This window comes from Coregonus lavaretus (assembly GCF_964263955.1).
Source record: "Coregonus lavaretus genome assembly, chromosome: 17".
NCBI classification, from domain to species: domain Eukaryota; kingdom Metazoa; phylum Chordata; class Actinopteri; order Salmoniformes; family Salmonidae; genus Coregonus; species Coregonus lavaretus.
In genome coordinates this window covers 33,903,457-33,922,787 of record NC_140004.1, presented here as the reverse complement: position 1 = coordinate 33,922,787, position 19,331 = coordinate 33,903,457, and the positions used below count along the sequence as shown (strand labels likewise).

The window sequence follows — 19,331 nt, the reverse complement described above, 5'->3', positions numbered from 1 at the left end:
AAAATGAAAAATGTGAGTATGGTATATGGACTTAAGATGGTCTATTGAAACACTTCAGATAGTGACAGCAGAGGACGAGGTATACAGAGTGATTGACTTTGAAATAAGAGTTGTCTGGGAACCAGACATATTTGTTAAAATGATCTGTCTGATTTGAGAGATAAATAAACATAGGCTACTTGATGATGAGACTGGATTTGAATTGTAGCCAGGGGCATTTTGATCAATTGCCAATCCTGTGGAATTAATTCTTTAAAATTAAACCTATAGTGGATAATAGTTGTCAAATATACCCTAAACTTTCATAATGAAATATCTTTATGATTCTAATCATTCAAAACTAAAGTCATGTTTATAGTTAATGAATTTGCCTAAATACCTATACACTTTTAATAATCAGACATTCTCCAGCCTTTTAGCTGATAATCTGGATAACCACACTGATTTAGGATACATTTGTACTTGATTGTGATGGGAAACATACTGTATGCTACTGTCTACTATGTTTGCATACCACATGTACCTTTATTTTTTATTTTTTTTGGGGGGGGGGTCATTTAGCAGACGCACTTATCCAAAGCGACTTACAGGATAAATTAGGGTTAAGTGCCTTGCTCAAGGACAGATGTTTCGTGGAGTTATTGGCCCAACACATTTACGAGACGATCTTATCCAGAGCGACTTACATGAGCAATTAGGGTTAAGTGCCTTGCTCAAGGGCACATCGACAGATTTTTCACCTAGTCGGCTCGGGGATTAGAACCAGCGACCTTTCGGTTACTGGCACAACGCTCTTAACCACTAAGCTACCTGCCGCCCTAACCAACGCTCTTAACCACTAGACTCCCTGACTTTCTTAGGTGTAGCCTATGTTGTTTTTCATCTCAGCAAGGCAATGTGGATCAGACAATAAGCCTACTCAGTCAAATTATTGTTGAGATGTGGTTTTCAGCACCACACGCACGTGAACAGCTCCTTGCTGCAATTATGCGCACTAAATCATTGATTGCTCACGAACGCTCCATCCGACTATATGACTCTTGCAAAGTTGTTGTCTTTTGATCACCAGTGAAGTTGCAGAGACTGAATCGCATATCGACCCAACACCCCATGTTACAATACTGCTTAGTGAACTCCTCTCTCCACCTGACCCGTGAAACCACACCCATAATGGAATATACAACTGGTTCAAAGTGTTAAAGAGCCAATCAACTCTGGCTCGGACAGTGCAACATATTCGCACAGTTCAGAAGGAAGACCGTGAGCCAGGCGCACGCGGGTCTTTGATGGAATATCGCCTCTATCACAGTTTTTTTTTCTCCTGGTAATAGAACTCCTGAATAAGAATAGAAGATAATTTCTTCAATGAAAGATGGAGATGGTCAATTATGGAACGCAATCAACCGGTAACATTTCTCCGGATTTAATTTAAACACGTGACAAATAAAATCGGCACACTGAAAATCGAAATAGTTGGCTATAGGGCTAGACCTAGGCTACTTTTTTCTTCTGATAATAGTAACTTTTACATTTCATTACGATTAAATGGCAATGAAATACCAGCTTGAAATAAACTTAAGAAAAATGTCACAGACTAGATATATCGGTTGTCCTATATTTTGAAATAAAGAGGATGAACTTTTGAATGTGAGATTCAGTTGTACAGAGGGGTATGGCATTCCAACCGTTTTTACCAAACACAGCTTCGGATTTCACCCTCGACGCAATGCTGGCCCGACAACCTCCGTTTTCCCCTGTCATTGCACTAACTTCCCACGGGTCTCTTCCCTTGCCTGTTGCGCAAAGGCACCCAATGCTGGATCTGGGCAATGCCGAAACGATCCTCCGCATATCCTCGCTGGAACACCATGCTGCCACCCAGTCTGCCAAACTCAGGCCTCCTAAAACGCTGGAGACCAAGGATGCCACCGAGGATGATCCAAAAGTTAACTTGGAGGCGAGGGACCTTTGGACACAATTCCACAAATTCGGCACTGAAATGGTCATAACAAAATCAGGAAGGTAAATATTATGACATATCATCCATAATCATGTAGCCTATAACGTTTTTCATTTTTATTTTATATTTTATATTTTATAGGACTGTAGGATGATTTCAAATCGTTGTGTGTTCCTTTTACTCCAGGCGCATGTTTCCACCATTCAAAGCCAGATGTACTGGCTTGAACAAAATGGCAAAATATATTTTTCTGATGGATATTGTGGCGGCCGACGAGTGCAGATACAAGTTTTACAACTCAAATTGGACGGTGGCAGGAAAGGCAGATCCTGAAATGCCAAAGAGGATGTACATACACCCAGACAGTCCCGCTTCTGGCGAGCAATGGATGTCAAAAGTGGTCAATTTTCACAAACTAAAATTGACAAACAACATCTCGGACAAGCATGGGTTTGTACGTTCCAAATATTCGTTTTGTGTTAATAATGTAGTATTTACAGTGTAGTTTGACTCATCTAATGTATTGTTACATTAGTTACAATATAACTGAAATATACTATTTTTTATTGAAATGCGTAAAGTTCCAGTTGATGACTAGGCCTAATGTATTCTTTAAAATGTATTTTGTCTCCAATTGCAGACGATTCTTAACTCAATGCACAAATACCAGCCTAGGTTTCACGTTGTGAGGGCCAACGATATCATCCAACTACCATATAGCACGTTCAGGACCTATGTCTTTTCTGAGACAGAATTCATCGCGGTAACTGCGTATCAAAACGATAAGGTAGGCCCTTAATAATTTTATAAAGCAAGTTTCAGAATAACATTGTATTTTTCGTATTGGTAGACCTATGGAAAATGGGAATTATACGCATGACATAAATTACCCATAAAGAATTTGTAAAGAGTTTATGTTGTGGCCTAAATGAATTACTGACTTATAGCTAAATAGCCTACTCTATAGCATATTAGTTACCCAAGGCTCAATATTTGGCAAGCAATGAAATGTAGATTTTTATGTCTTCAAATATTTTGTTCTAAATGTGCAATATTTGAACAACGTTAATTAACTGCTTATAAAACATTTACAAACTTCTTGGCAAGAAAGATTTTGTTTGAAACTTTTAAAGGATCCTATATTCCTGAGCTATCCCTGTAATTAGCCTAAGAGAGTCTGATTATTAGTGTTACAATGTGATAAGTTACTGGTCTAATGTTTAGAAACATTACAGTCATTACAGTGATTTCTATATTTTCAGATTACACAACTGAAAATTGATAACAATCCTTTCGCCAAAGGATTCCGTGACACTGGGAATGGGAGAAGAGAAAAAAGGTGAGACAAAAAAAAAACGACAAACGTTAATGAATATAATAAATACTTTTAGAAACTCAATACTGAACTATGTTATTTTTTGAGTAGGAAACAACTGGGGATTAATACACAAACATTCAATGAGACGCGAATGGAAGAAGGCAATGAAATCTCGGGTGACTCTTTGGATCCACTGAAAAGCGCAGGAAACTCTAAATCAACCGGTTTGTATGATAACGAAATGAATAGGCAAAAAATGTAGCCTTAATTCTTACTATAAGAATTGTTTAGCCTCAACTTGTTCTCATTTTACAAACAACATTGTATTTTAATAATCATGTTAGATGTCTGCGAAAGTGCCAACGAAAGCAGTCAAGCAAGCAAGGATGGGCATTATGTTGGACAAGACTTGCGAAAAATCTCAACCGCCACGGAGGAACTGAAACCTGAGCCAAATGTTACCACAGCGCACGGCAAAACGGACAGGGCTTTAGCGGACTCATTCAGGACCGAAACAGACTCAGAGGATCCAAAACAGGACCATATAAATGCCATAACTGGCGGTGGGACGCGTGGCTTTAGAGCAGAGGAGCCGAGGGCAACGGAGCACTTCCAGCCTCTAACCGTGGAAACGGACCAAAGAGCTCACATCACAGGCCTAAGATGCAGTAGTTTTTCTCACTGCTATTCTTATCCACCGGATTTAACAAGATATATCATCAACCCCTTGGGTGTCGCACACCGTCTCCTACACCCTGCTGCCCAAGTCAAAGTGCAGGGTGAAACTTCCTCCAGTGTAGCAGCAGCGACAGCCATGGGTCACATGCTGGCAGCTGTGTCATCTGGCGGAGTGTGCGCCATGGGCACGGCTGGTATTCCGGCATCTTCTTTACAAAGAGTGTCAGGAACGTCAGGATTACCCGTGAACTTTCAGCAGCATGCTATGGCGTCACAGGTATGCCCGTCATTTATTAATTCAGCAACAATACTCAATAGGCTGCCTTTATATCTGTGCCCATGACGCACGTAAATTAAGTAGGCTAATGTAAGTCCTTATTATGAAAATAACTGTCAACTTTGCTAGCCCTAACCACTCTTTCTTTATTTCCCATGCAGGGCCTCACAGTTTCTCCAATTGGTGGTATTTTCCCCTACCCCTACTCCTATTTGGCAGCAGCGGCTGCTCTCTCCACCACAGCATCGACCCCAGTACATCGCCACCCAGTGCGCCCTCGTACTCGGTTCAGACCCTACTACATTCCCAATAGCGTACCAGACAACTGTTTGACACCACCGACATCTTTTCATCTTATGACTGATAGAGACGTGAATTGTCACAGTATTGGAAATAGTCCGATTGCTGCCAGATTGGACTGTAGGCCTACGTCAGAGGTCAACAGTGATTCTTTGCCACTGGGTTAATTGTGCGCCACCGGCAAAACGCGTATCCAGCAAGGATGGCATGGATCAGCTTCAATGTATGCAACAGTTGGTCAGTGGTATAGACTCCTAGACAGAGACTTATCTTCCTAGGGCATAAATCTAACAAACGGATTAAAATTATGAGATTTTTTCTTTGTTGCATAATGAATGAAGAATGAAGTGTTTGATATCAAACCAAAAGGCATTAAAAAAAGTATTCTAATGCAGAATGTATAACATTGTTTACGTCTGTGGAATATGGTTGCGCTTGTGTGTTGTTACTGTAATGTGTTTGTTGATGGCACTGAAGTTTATTTGCTATAAATCCCCAATGTTTTCACTCAGCCAATTACTCCTATAGAAACAGTTTTGAACCCCTTTATTTTCTAACTAAAGAACGTGTATAGTTTCAAATGTAAATATTATTTATTTCGGCTTAGAAGTCTTAGAGAAATTTGAGAAATTAGTTTTCTATTCATTTACATTTTTATGGAGGAATGTTTTTGCTGACTTGTTAAACATTGAAAAGTAAATGGTGTGTCAATTACCAATATAATTTTCAGTTTAAAAATGTTATGAAGACAATATTGTCAAAATAACCATTACATTTTTTTTGTAGGCAGTTGTAGATCCAAAACAATTGTCACAATATTTTTGGGGAGAATCTTGTATACCTATAACTTATTACAACCCATTATTGGTTTAACAGACATAGGCCTATATCTCTTTGCATGTTTGTTCATTTGAATAACTGCACTTTAATGCGTTTTAGGAACTCCACAAAATAATGTTAAACGAAATAAAAGTATTCTGTTTAATGGTTTTAATGGTCTAGGATGTCTATGCATTTTATGTTTTAAAAGTTTCATATTATTCAAAACGAAAAAAGTTCTACATTAATTCGCTACATCCCTGATGTGTACGTTTTGAACACTTGGAAATTATACCTACTTTGCAAGATTATTTATTTTGTTTATCACATGTAGGCTACTTTCATTTGAATACCTATAAATACATTATTGTTACAAAGAGATGTAAATTTTAAGTTATTGTTCTTCATTAGATTATAAATTATATTGTTCGATATATCTTTGCTTTATCTCTTAAACAAATGGTTCTATATAGTGCCAAATAAGGGCTATTTGGGTTGTAACCGTAGCGAAACCCTTTTTGGTGATATATGGAACCTTTTATTGAAGGTTCTATAAAGAACCATGCTCGTAAGGTTCTAAATGGAACCTGTATGGCGCTAAAAAGCAGGGTTTCCCAAACTCGGTCCTACTGATTTAGTCAACCATCCTCAATTGACACAAAGCCATGAATGAGTCTTTCACAAAACACTGGCCAAAGTCACATATAACGTCAACTAGCGTAACACAACGGATTAGATAAACTGGAATGACACTCTCACTGATGGTTCCACAAAAAGAGCTGTGCCCAAACCACGCCCCAAAATATTATAATGAGCCACCGTCCCTACATTTAAATTATCTCTAAATGAGGAAATAACCCTTTTATGACCTGCGAATAACCATTGAAGGGCTCAAAGTATGGTTCCTCATAGAACCACCACCCTTCCCAAATAACTCTTGATGAACCCTCATTTTAAGTGTGTAGAGGTTGTTCTGATATAGGCATATACACTTGAAAATGTTTATTTGTCTAATTTGAAATGTCTTACTTGAGTAAAGATTTTAAAGGTACAAAGGTAGGCTACTAGCATTTTGGAGCACACACGGTCATGCATGTCTCACTCCACCACAGTAGGTGGCAGCATTGGCATTGAGTTGAGTTAGTGGCTGAGTTCACTGCCGTAAAAAAAGTAGAAAAATAAGAGGATTCCGGTCACATCCCGTTTCTCCCCAGCTGGATGAAATAACAAAACAACGAGACCTTTCATTGTTCTCATCTTTGAAATACGCTACGGATTTATCGGTATGATGTGAAACATTAATACATTGAATCTGTATTAGCCAACATATTCGACAGGAAACTGCTAGATTGCAATCAGGTATTATCTTAGTTCTGTTAGCTTGTTAGCTAGCCAGCAAGCTAGTCATTGCTTTCTAACGGACGGTTTCTCCAATCCAATGTAGCCAACAATCTAGTACGCTAGCTAGCTATAACATAGCCGCAGTTCAACCAAAGTTGAGAAGATGGCAAGGATTTCACTTAACTACATTCTGATGTGCGGGCAAGTTCTCCTGCTACTGTCAGTGTTGCTTTTGCAATGTTTGGAAGGAATACACTCCCAGAATTCATCAGACTCACCCGGACAGAGGGCAACAACAGCTACATTCAGTGTCAGTGAGCAGCCACAAGATAACGTGACGACGTATCACATAATACCAGTTGAACGCATGAATTATACTGAACTATATGAATACAGGCCTCCGTCACCGGTTGTCCTCTGCAGTTATCTGTAAGTATTTTATTTGTGTTTCAATAACAACAGTGCCACATCAATTTGCTTTCAGAGACTGCCCTCTCAAAGTTAATGTGTGTCACCTCTTGCTTTACATTTTCAGAGGGACTTCACCCTGCCTGTTTTCTAAACGCCCATATACAGTTCTTCACATGTGCTACATAAAATACACAGAATAAACACGTCATTTTACCCTTTTTCTGTGCATGTGAAGACCCGAGGAGTTCATCCACTGTCAAGATCCAGTGGACCATGCACAGAACTCCACTGCCATTCTGGAGATGGGACATGGTTGTTGGAAGGTATGTCAAACCATAGTGGATAGGCCCCCCACCCCCCTCTGTGGCCTTATATGATGATAGTATGATGACTAGTCATAAACAGATATATTAACTGGCATAGTTGAACATTCAGGTCAGATTCTTGGTATTTCATGTGTAGACTTTATTGTGTCATCTCATGTCATTCAACTAAATCAACACCTTTATTTAGTTTGGAGGGCAGGTACACAAAGACGTGAATCACACACCAGTCATCTGCACGGCACTGGATGACATAGAGTGTGCTGGACCCAGGGAGTTCCTGAGAGGGAACGAGCCATGCATCAAGTAAGGGAGAATCTAGCTACTGTACTTGACTCTGCAGTTTCTGACAAGCTCATGTGTCATTGATTGTTGTTACATGATGATAATAGTCATTCCCAGTTTACGGTACAGATAGACTCCCTGCCTGACTTCACTAGCGTTCAACAGATTTGAAATACCTGCTTGGAGGTCAATACTATATACACTGCTCAAAAAAATAAAGGGAACACTTAAACAACACATCCTAGATCTGAATGAATGAAATAATCTTATTAAATACTTTTTCTTTACATAGTTGAATGTGCTGACAACAAAATCACACAAAAATGATCAATGGAAATCAAATGTATCAACCCATGGAGGTCTGGATTTGGAGTCACCCTCAAAATTAAAGTGGAAAACCACACTACAGGCTGATCCAACTTTGATGTAATGTCCTTAAAACAAGTCAAAATGAGGCTCAGTAGTGTGTGTGGCCTCCACGTGCCTGTATGACCTCCCTACAACGCCTGGGCATGCTCCTGATGAGGTGGCGGATGGTCTCCTGAGGGATCTCCTCCTAGACCTGGACTAAAGCATCCGCCAACTCCTGGACAGTCTGTGGTGCAACGTGGCGTTGGTGGATGGAGCGAGACATGATGTCCCAGATGTGCTCAATTGGATTCAGGTCTGGGGAACGGGCGGGCCAGTCCATAGCATCAATGCCTTCCTCTTGCAGGAACTGCTGACACACTCCAGCCACATGAGGTCTAGCATTGTCTTGCATTAGGAGGAACCCAGGGCCAACCACACCAGCATATGGTCTCACAAGGGGTCTGAGGATCTCATCTCGGTACCTAATGGCAGTCAGGCTACCTCTGGCGAGCACATGGAGGGCTGTGCGGCCCCCCAAAGAAATGCCACCCCACACCATGACTGACCCACCGCCAAACCGGTCATGCTGGAGGATGTTGCAGGCAGCAGAACGTTCTCCACGGCGTCTCCAGACTGTGTCACGTCTGTCACATGTGCTCAGTGTGAACCTGCTTTCATCTGTGAAGAGCACAGGGCGCCAGTGGCGAATTTGCCAATCTTGGTGTTCTCTGGCAAATGCCAAACGTCCTGCACGGTGTTGGGCTGTAAGCACAACCCCCACCTGTGGACGTCGGGCCCTCATACCACCCTCATGGCGTCTGTTTCTGACCGTTTGAGCAGACACATGCACATTTGTGGCCTGCTGGAGGTCATTTTGCAGGGCTCTGGCAGTGCTCCTCCTGCTTGTCCTTGCACAATGGCGGAGGTAGCGGTCCTGCTGCTGGGTTGTTGCCCTCCTACGGCCTCCTCCACGTCTCCTGATGTACTGGCCTGTCTCCTGGTAGCGCCTCCATGCTCTGGACACTACGCTGACAGACACAGCAAACCTTCTTGCCACAGCTCGCATTGATGTGCCATCCTGGATGAGCTGCATTACCTGAGCCACTTGTGTGGGTTGTAGACTCCGTCTCATGCTACCACTAGAGTGAAAGCACCGCCAGCATTCAAAAGTGACCAAAACATCAGCCAGGAAGCATAGGAACTGAGAAGTGGTCTGTGGTCACCACTTGCAGAACCACTTCTTTATTGGGGGTGTCTTGCTAATTGCCTATAATTTCCACCTGTTGTCTATTCCATTTACACAACAGCATGTGAAATGTATTGTCAATCAGTGTTGCTTCCTAAGTGGACAGTTTGATTTCACAGAAGTGTGATTGACTTGGAGTTACATTGTGTTGTTTAAGTGTTCCCTTTATTTTTTTGAGCAGTGTACTTACCTGTCCTGAAAATGGAAATTGTTTTGGAAGCTAACATGGATTCACCACTAGAGAGCAGTATTTACAAACCTATAGAACACCTTTACAACATGTTGCAATACTTTTAATGGCTCATGGCTAGATGGGATACCGCTTATGTCAAATTGACATCAAAAGTTGTTTTTTGGGGGCATTTTAGCTAACCCTAACCCATTTCCTAACCTTAACCAAATTATCCTAACCCACTACATTAATTATCCTAACCTGCTGCGTAATTTTTCTAACCTGGTACGAAAAGTCAATTTTGGTCAATTCTGACATAAGCTGTATTCCATCTAGTCAAAATCATTTTAATGGGCTCCCCTGGTCTTCACTTCCGGTTATTGACACCTTGTTGTGATTTCAGATACACTGGCCACTATTTCATCACCACCCTGCTGTACTCATTCTTCCTGGGTTGCTTTGGAGTGGACAGGTTCTGCCTGGGGCACACAGGCACAGCCGTGGGCAAGCTGCTGACCCTAGGAGGCCTGGGCATCTGGTGGTTCGTGGACCTCATCCTCCTCATCACCGGAGGCCTCATGCCCAGTGACAACAGCAACTGGTGTACCTTCTACTGAGACCAGAGAGCATGGGTTGAAGACCTTTTAAAGGCATACTTTGGGATTTTGGCAATGAGACCCTTTATCTACTTCCCCGGAGTCAGATGAACTCGTGGATACCATTTTTATGTCTCTGTGTCCAGTATGAAGGAAGTCAGATGTAGTTTTGCTAGCCAATGCTAAATAGCGTTAGCACAATGACTGTAAGTCTATGGTTATCTACTACCATGTTAGCATTGGCTCGAGAAACTACCTCTGACTTCCTTCATACTTGTTGCCAAAAGCCCAAAGTATCCCTTTAAGGTGTGTTTACATTGCAGACATGCGGGACGACTAAGGATCAACGCTTATATGTGAATTACAGTTCAGAGTAGTCTGACCACGTGTCAGATGCCTTTATCTCCAATTCTCCTAGAGAATCATGTCACCCGAGGTGGTATCACTTTATGCTTGCGCACGCCACAGATGGCAATTTTTCACACCTTAATGAATTGCGTTTTTGCTGTTTCCGCAATTTAAATCCAGCTTTAGTCTTTCATCAGTCTTTCGTCTCTTATCATGGGATAACAAGAGGAGTATTCGTGAAAGATGTGTGGTGTGGACCAGGGGCATGGTTGAGTGGTTGGCATGTGGCTGCTGTAGGTTTGATTTAGGTGTAAAGGTTAAATTACTGAACTGTTGAAGCAAAGGAAATGGGTTGCTATGTTGTCTGTATGAAAGCTTAAATCTAGGTTCTAAGTTTCATTATGCGATTTATGCGTGCACAAACTGCACAACATCTGAGGCGTTACCATGTCTGACCATCTGATGAGAGGAGTCTCAAAACATTTGTGTACCTGTACTACCTACAGATACTGCTCACATAGCTTACTCCAAATGTAGTTCTGATTTAGTGTCCCAAATGAAAACAATTTGATTAAACTGGTTAATATGGTTAAAATACATTAAGCCTGAGTAATGCTGTATGTACCCTCAATTCTGTGATTGTTTATTATTTTGTTATGCATTGAAATGTTTGACTTTATTTTCCCTATGTTCTTTCAATATAGGAACAATTTGTGAAATGGCAGCCTTCTGTAAATATAGACAAAAGTCTATGGATTAATTTTATGGTATGTGTCTTGCAGTTTTTCTCAACCTGTCATTTTACATAATTTTGCATCTTCCTAGGTGCATATGTGAGAAGGAACGCCAACTGTCTCCCTGTGTGTGTGCCATCCCTGCACATCAAGTGTTTGTGGTTCATTAAAATGTTTTGGTCAAGGTTGGTTAAGTCTATTTCTACTTGAATCCTGTGCTGAATCTGATTTGTTGCGTCTGACTTGCAAAGTGGAAACTGAGATGGTTCCTTTTTTCTGTGCATGCTTAAATGTTTTTCAGATTGATTGCTTTTTTTCTATACACTTGATGACTTGCACTCATTCAAAGCACAGAGGAGACAAGATACTGCTACTATTAAAAATGCCAGTACACAGAAGAAAAGAAAACAAAGGTTTCAAAGCGAAGCACTATAAAGATTTTATTTTAAGTGTCAACAAATGTCATATTCACCACTTCCAGAGGTAACTATGTTATTGTACATATTATGAATAAAAAACAATTGATACTTGCCTCTAGAACTGTCTATACAAACTGTAGAGCTGAATGTCTCCTCTAAACACATTGAATTCAATAGTGTTGTCAGAAAAATAGGTGCAGCACAGTTGATGTTTTTTTTTAACGTCATTTAGCAGATGTTCTTATCCAGAGCGATTTACAGTAGTGAGTGCATACATTTTAGTACTTCTTCATTCTGGTTCCCCATGGGAATTGAACCCACATCCCTGGCGTTGCAAGCGCCATGCTCTACCAACTTAGCCACAACTAAGGGACTCCCATTATATGTAACTACATGTATCTTTAGGGCAGTACATCAGCTCTAACAACAGAGCATTCGGAAAGTATTCAGACCCCTTGACTTTTCCACATTTTGTTACCTTACAGCCTTATTCTAAAATGGAATAAATTGTTTTTTCCCCTCATCAATGTATACACAATACCCCATAATGACAAAGCAAAATATCACAGAAATATCACATTTACATAAGTATTCAGACCCTTTACACAGTACTTTGTTGAAGCACCTTTGGCAGCGATTACAGCCTTGAGTCTTCTTGGGTATGACGCTACAAGCTTGGCACACCAGTTTCTCCCATTCTTCTCTGCAGATCCTCTCAAGCTCTGTCAGGTTTGATGGGGAGCATCGCTGCACAGCTATTTTCAGGTCTCTCCAGAGATGTTAGATCGGGTTCTAGTCTGGGCTCTGGCTGGGCCACTCAAGGACATTCTAAGACTTGTCCCAAAGCCACTCCTGTGTTGTCTTGGCTGTGTGCTTAGGGTTGTTGTCCTGTTGGAAGGTGAACCTTCACCCCAGTCTGAGGTCCTGAGCGCTCTGGAGCAGGTTTTCATCAAGGATCTCTGTATACTTTGCTCCATTCATCTTTCCCTCGATCCTGACAAGTCTCCCAGCCCTGCCGCTGAAAAACATCCCCACAACATGATGCTGCCACAAGCATGCTTTACCATAGGGATGGTGCCAGGTTTCCTCCAGACGTGACGCTTGGCATTCAGGCCAAAGAGTTGAATCTTGGTTTCATCAGACCAGATAATCTTGTTTCTCATGGCCTGAGAGTCTTTAGGTGCCTTTTGGCAAACTCTAAGTGGGCTGTCATGTGCCTTTTACTGAGGAGTGACTTCCGTCTTGCCACTCTACCATAAAGGCCTGATTGGTGGACTGCTGCAGAGATAGTTGTCCTTCTGGAAGGTTATCCCATCTCCACAGAGGATCTCTGGAGCTCTGTCAGAGTGACCATCAGTTCTTGGTCACCTCCCTGACCAAGGCCCTTCTCCCCCGATTGCTCAGTTTGGCCGGGCTTCCAGCTCTAGGAAGAGTCTCGGTGGTTCCAAACTTCTTCCATTTAAGAATGATGGAGGCCTCTGTGTTCTTGGGGACCTTCAACGCTGCAGACATTTTTTGGTACCCTTCCCCAGATCTGTGCCTCGACACAATCCTGTTTTGGAGCTCTGCGCACAATTCCTTCGACCTCATGACTTGGTTTTTGCTCCGACATGCAATGTCAACTGTGGGACCTTATATAGACAGGTGTGTGCCTTTCCAAATCATGTCCAATCAAATGAATTTACATTAGGTGAACTCCAATCAAGTTGTAGAAACATCTCAAGGATGATCAATGGAAACAGGATGCACCTGAGCTCAACTTTGAGCAAAGGGTCTGAATACTTATGTAAATAAGGTATTTCTGTTTTTAATTTTTAATAAATTAGCTAAAATTTCAAAAACCAGTTTTCTCTTTGTCATTATGGGGTATTGTGTGTAGATTGATGAGGGGAAAAAAATATTTAATCCATTTTAGAATAAGGCTGTAACGTAACACAATGTGGAAAAAGTGAAGGGGTCTGAATACTTTCAGAATGCACTGTATGTGCATGTATGGCATGAAAAACATTTATTTGCATTCACCAGCAACATACAGTGAGTGTAGAGGGACAGCCACTCAAGGCTGGCTCTAGAGGGTTGCAGGGTAGGGCATTGCCCACCAAAATGTTAATGTTGCCCTTTGAAATGGTAATGCTTGAGTCAATGTTAAATTAAGATTGCAGGATATTAGCTTAGAAACACCCAGTAATATCATCCTAGAACTGGTCCTGCAGCCACTCAGTAAATTTTCTCAGGGACGACCGTTAGGATGACGTCTTCATTAGCTCACCACACCACCATGGACAGTGGACTGGCTGACTGAACAGGATAACTCACCTCCTCTGTGGTCTGGATGTGCTGCCTGTTGATGCTGATTATAACATCATGGTTAATCATGCCAGCACTGTATGTGGAACATACAATGGAGACAACAATGAACACACTACACACACCTAGCCTGGTCCCAGACCTGTTTGTGCTCTTGCCAACTCCATGAATTGCTGTCATCAAGAAGTTGGCATGATAGCACAAACAGACTGGCACCCAGGCTAGCACTCACCCTCCTCTCTATTATACAAAACTCAACCTCAAAACCATTCTCTGACTCCTCATCTCATGCCCTGGAGGAACAAGCATTGACCTTTAGACTAAGCTGTACATGCTGTGCCATTTTCGAGACAGAGAGAGACAGAGAGAATGAGAGCGAGAGAGAGAATGAGAGAGAATGAGAGCAATAGAGAGAGAGAGAGAGAGAGAGAGAGAGAGAGAAGTTGGTGGCTTCAAATCCTACAGATCATAGTTAAATCAGTACCATTCTCTATAGTTTTGTAGTGTTAGCCAGGCTGGCTTATTATTGGACCACTGGAACATAATCTATTAGCCTTAGTTTGAGATGGCTGCTGCATGCAGGTTTGTGTTCCATAGCTGTGGGGGCTACTTAATGCTATTACCAACAACAACAACAACAAAGCACACAGCCATTGAGACAGATGTGAGCTCCGGGCTGGCCTTTCTGCATGGGGTAAGAGGGGGTGCATCGCAAATGGCATTCTATTCCCTATATAGTGGCAGGTTAACCTTTATTGTGAGCGATTTCCGCTAGATAGGACAGCTGCAAAGTCAAAATTGGCTTTATTGTAAAAATTCATGAATTCTTTCTAAGCTTAATTTAAGGTTAGGGTTAGTCATTAGGGTTAGCAGTGTGGTTCAATCAGATGTTATGCCTTTGTAGCTGTGCCAGCTAGTGACCACTCTGCAGAGCTGCCTCCAGGATGGAAAACGCTAACCTGCGCCATGTGGGGTGTAGCCAGGAAGAGGAAGTAATCAGAAACCTGCCTGTGGGTGGCTGCTGGCTTGAGTGTAGCAGAGATCTGGACCAGAGTCTAGTATAATAGCCTTGATAACCATCGTGTCAGAGGACAGCATTACAAATATGCTGATTACATATAACATTCCTCTCAAATACAATCTCAAGCAGTAAATCCCCTAACAAGTGGTCCCCCTGAGTTGCCAAAGTGTAAAAGAACAGAGCAGTAAACAAAAGTTAACGGCCATTGTATTGCACTGCAATGTTAAATTCAGAACAGAGACAAGAAGAGATGATGGAGACATACACTCTTAGAAAAAAAGGTTCCAAAAGGGCTCTCCGGCTGTCCCCTTAGGAGTACCCTTTTAGGAGCACCCTTTTTTCTACCTGGAACCAAAAGGGTTCTTCAAAGCGTTCTCCTATGGGGACAGCCGAATAACCTTTTTAGGTTCTAGATAGCAGCTTTCTTTCTAAGAGTGTACAATATGTAATGATATGTAAAGAGATGCACATGCAGTAATATAATGCTACAAATACTGCTGCTTGCCAGCCATGTTTCACCTGTACATCCTAAATGGCACCCTATTTCCTATATAGTGCACTACTTTTCAACAAGGCCCATAGGGCTCTGGTCAAAAGTAGTGCAATATACATGGAATAGGGCGCCATTTGAGTCGCAGACTACGACCTATGTTGATGATGGCGTCCGTCTGGATGTACTCCATGTAAGTCTTTGAGTCCCAGCTCCAGGCCGTTCCTACGGGCTGTGCTGTTGCCTGTGGTGACCGTGTTCTGCAGGAAGAAGAACATTTAAACAAAGCTTCAATTGCAATTTATATCAAGTGCTAGCCTTTTTCATGTTTGTTGTGGTCTATTTGGGGTTCCAATCATTATTTCATTTGTTTACGCAAGAGGATAAGAGTTAAGCATGTTCTCTCCCTTTACCTGCAGGGAGAAGGGACTGCCCACGGCCACCACAAACTCCCCCGGCCGCAGGTCAGACGAGTGGCCCAGCAGAAGCACTGGCAGTGTATTCTACAGAACAAGATAAACATAGAGATCATATAACTTCTAGAATTAATGTTTTCCTGACCAAGATTCACACAATGGGAAAGGCTTTTCAACCGCTCTGTTAATACATTGGCCCTATCAACAGAAGACAGTCCCTTCAGCACTGAATCATCAGTAAGGCCAACAAGGCACTCTCACTTTAACCTTCACACCAGACTAATCCGGTGTCTGCCTACCTTCTCTTGTCATGGGTTGAAGTATTTTCATTGCTGGAATCTGACGCTTACAGTTTATTGCCATTGCCAGCCCTTCTAGGGTGTAAAGCCTTGTTCCATCACAGCCTCACTTTGCAGGCAACCTTTGGGTTCTGCTACTCCCTATAAAGGCTTAACATCTACCATCACAAATCCATTTGTAGTCTACACTAAAGTTTATAGTCTTCCATAGTATAGTGTGCAGAGTGATGGGCTGAGTCAAAATGGTTGTCTTCCCTGCATGTTTTGGCCTGGAATGGGTTTTAGTTGACAGTGTTTTGGCCTGGGAGCTCATAATGCCACACAGAGGAGCTGTTTAAACAAGCGGCTGTCATCGCGGTGACAAATGTTTTAGTTACAGCAACATTTGTGAATACTAGAAGTTAAAAAAGGCTGAAGCTTTGAATTTATTAGACCAGAACCAATAGCCCCTACAGGAAAACCTGACGACAAATTGATCATGTCAAGGAGTGGAATCTAATTTTAGTCGGGCGAAAGGCCCTCACTCGCTGACTTCCCCCCTATAGAATATCTGCTAGACTCTCTGCAGGATTAATTCACTCTCTGCCTTTTCGATGTTAGTCACTGATTTCAAGCCAGCAGGCCAGTGGAAAATACCAAGCAGAATTTAGCATGAGGATCTGTGGGATGAGAGAGATGACCGTTGGAACAGCCTCATTTTAGGGATGAGGAAGACTCACATCCGACTCAATTTTGATTCCACATCCTTGATGGAGGCATCTTATTGGACACAGCTCTTCAGCTCCACTTTGATTATCTGCTTTTAGGAGAGGACTTGGGCGTTGGTGACTATCCAGCTCTCCTCTGACACGATGAACTCTGCACCACTCGACACAGGGACCTCCTGGTTTAAAAATGGCAACCTGAGTGATAAAGACACCAATCATGTTGCTGTCTAAAGACACAACAACCATGTGTGTCATCATCTCTTGCTGTCATGATACAAAACACAGATGGCGTGTTCACCAATGACAATTAATGTAAGTTTTGTGTTACTAGGAAACATCTGAGGATTTCAAAAATGTATCATGTGTTGGGCTAATATGTTGGACAGATGTCTGAAGAGGTTACAGAAGACGGAAATGCAAAAGGTGTCCCATGTTTTCTGAATTCACTCAAACAGTACTAATAACAGTACTAATAACAGTACTAATAACACTACTACAACAAAACAACTAACAGGATATAGTACTACAAGAACCAGAGCCCTGCCTAACCTAAGTACAGGGGGTCCCCAATGTAAACGGGATCTCTTTCCTCTATTGGAAAAGCCTACAAGATTGTCCCACTTCAGTTACTCCATGCAGTCCTACTTTAGCTAGCTATGGTTGGTAAAGCAGGACACCTAAAAAAATGACTGGATTACAAAATGTAAACATAATATTGGCAACTTTTTTTTGTTGATGCACCAGCACATAGTATGCACATTTACATCACAATTTGGCACAATACATTATTTATCACAGTTCTATAACCTTAACATCAATACAGAAAAAAAGCTATGTCACTGATCTTACCTTGTCCTTCACAGGGTAAGCTTCCTGTTTGAAGCTTGCTCTGACACCCTCTATGACGTCACACCAATGAAGTGATGTGATTTTGATCATGTGGTTTCTCTGCAAGGGCTTAGTAATAATAGTTTTGATTTTCTCTTGTCAGACCAAGAAATAAACTTGTCAGGATTACATTGTCCCAGTTGATATGATGTTCCACCAGGGGTTAAAGTAGATTTCATTTCTTACCGGTCCGCGAGCGTCTCAGCCACTCATCTCTGCCTTGAAAAAATTTAAGTGTTCTCCTCAAAGCAATTTGGAGCGTATACCACTCGGTTTCCAGTCAATTCACAAATGTTTCATGCGGCTGACATGCAGTAATGTTAAATAATGGTGTAATAGCCTATAACTTTTTGGGCATGTTGTATTAATTGTGATAGACTCACGTTTTACCAGTCCAGTGTACCCCCACTATTTATTTTACCGGGATGCCTTACTGGACCGTACCGCCTTACTTTCACCCCTGTGTCCCACTCTTTCCGAATTCACCCAACAGTTGAAATGTTTACAAATTAGATGCGCTGAAATGAAAGCAACTTCCGAAAATGAACACTCGGATTATAGTGATATTATGTCTGATCTCGCAAACAATGTAAAATATGTATAGATAGGTGTAATCTAGAGCGAAGCCTTTAGATTTTTCATCCGAGGTTATCCTGCTATTGACACACTTGTCGAATTATGCAGCAAAATGTGACAACATCAGTAATTAATGAGGCAGTCTAGACAGCGCAGGTGAGTTAGGCCTAGACAGAGCAAGTTTTTGGTGGTTGCAGCCCTGTCCCACCCTAAATTATTCATATATGCAAATTAATGCATACTGTCTCCCTAGGCTCCATTGCCAAAGCCTGATAGATGGCCAGATCTTGGAATGCCTTGTAAAATATTAAAATGCTGGGTCCACTGCACACATCACAAACAGAGCATTTCAGATAACATGCACTTTGAATGGATTCCTCTAGACCAGGGGTGGGCAAACCTTTTGGCTCAAGGGCCACATTGAGTTTTTGAAACCAAGTGAAGGGCCACATACTATATGCGTGACAAAACATGTGAAGCCTTTATTCATTTTCACATTGACACGCAACGACTAGTGTACTGTAACTGTACATATGATTGCAGAACAATTCTACCCTTGTACCATCTCTACCCTGTTTTTTTGTGAACAAATCTTTCACAAAATGTTCACAAAATTGATATAATTTATAACATCACAGACACAGTCAAACACACACACAGATCCTGCATTTCTACCCTTGTAAAGTACAATCAAACTTACAATTCAAACTTAAAAATAGATAGATATTATATGACTGGAGACATGCAAAATGTAACAGCAGATATGCCAAAAAAAAAAACTATTCTAAAATTTGAGTGAAACATTTGGTAAGAGCATCCGTTTAATTTGGAATGGTCTGTTTTTGAAAACATATTAAGGAACAATTCTCATCTCCATTTTCAGCCATATTTAAAGTTATCCAATCACCTCAGCCCAAATCTGACTGATTTAGTTATTACCTTTATCTAAGTGCATTGCTGGATAATTCTCACTGCATTACCATCACCATGAAAAAGCATAATCCTTGCCTACCCCAGTCACGGTTATTCAAGTCTTAATGTCAACGATG

The 19,331-nt window shown here is 41.5% G+C and overlaps 2 protein-coding genes and 1 pseudogene across 3 annotated transcripts; 2 read left to right on the top strand and 1 right to left on the bottom strand.

Annotated features, from left to right (window-relative positions):
• Positions 1–1,672: 1,672 nt before the first annotated feature.
• On the top strand, positions 1,673–4,700 carry LOC311144505 (T-box transcription factor TBX3-like; the record flags this gene model as incomplete). The annotated part of the gene is made up of 7 exons (XM_084180531.1): positions 1,673–2,022; positions 2,147–2,414; positions 2,601–2,747; positions 3,223–3,299; positions 3,387–3,502; positions 3,623–4,233; positions 4,395–4,700. The coding sequence occupies 7 exons, from the start codon at positions 1,673–1,675 to the stop codon at positions 4,698–4,700; spliced, it is 1,875 nt and encodes a 624-aa protein (XP_084036657.1).
• Positions 4,701–6,211: 1,511 nt separating this feature from the next.
• On the top strand, positions 6,212–11,348 carry LOC311144488 (TM2 domain-containing protein 2-like). Its single transcript, XM_084180514.1, has 4 exons — positions 6,212–7,122; positions 7,340–7,427; positions 7,618–7,733; positions 9,885–11,348. The coding sequence occupies exons 1-4, from the start codon at positions 6,857–6,859 to the stop codon at positions 10,096–10,098; spliced, it is 684 nt and encodes a 227-aa protein (XP_084036640.1). The 5' UTR covers positions 6,212–6,856; the 3' UTR covers positions 10,099–11,348.
• Positions 11,349–15,496: 4,148 nt separating this feature from the next.
• On the bottom strand, positions 15,497–17,757 carry LOC311144377 (serine protease HTR4-like; annotated as a pseudogene). The gene is made up of 4 exons: positions 17,668–17,757; positions 16,831–16,994; positions 15,810–15,899; positions 15,497–15,656 (listed from the first exon to the last, which is right to left on the bottom strand). The product of its transcript is annotated as a serine protease HTR4-like (transcript).
• Between the last annotated feature and the right edge of the window lie 1,574 nt (positions 17,758–19,331).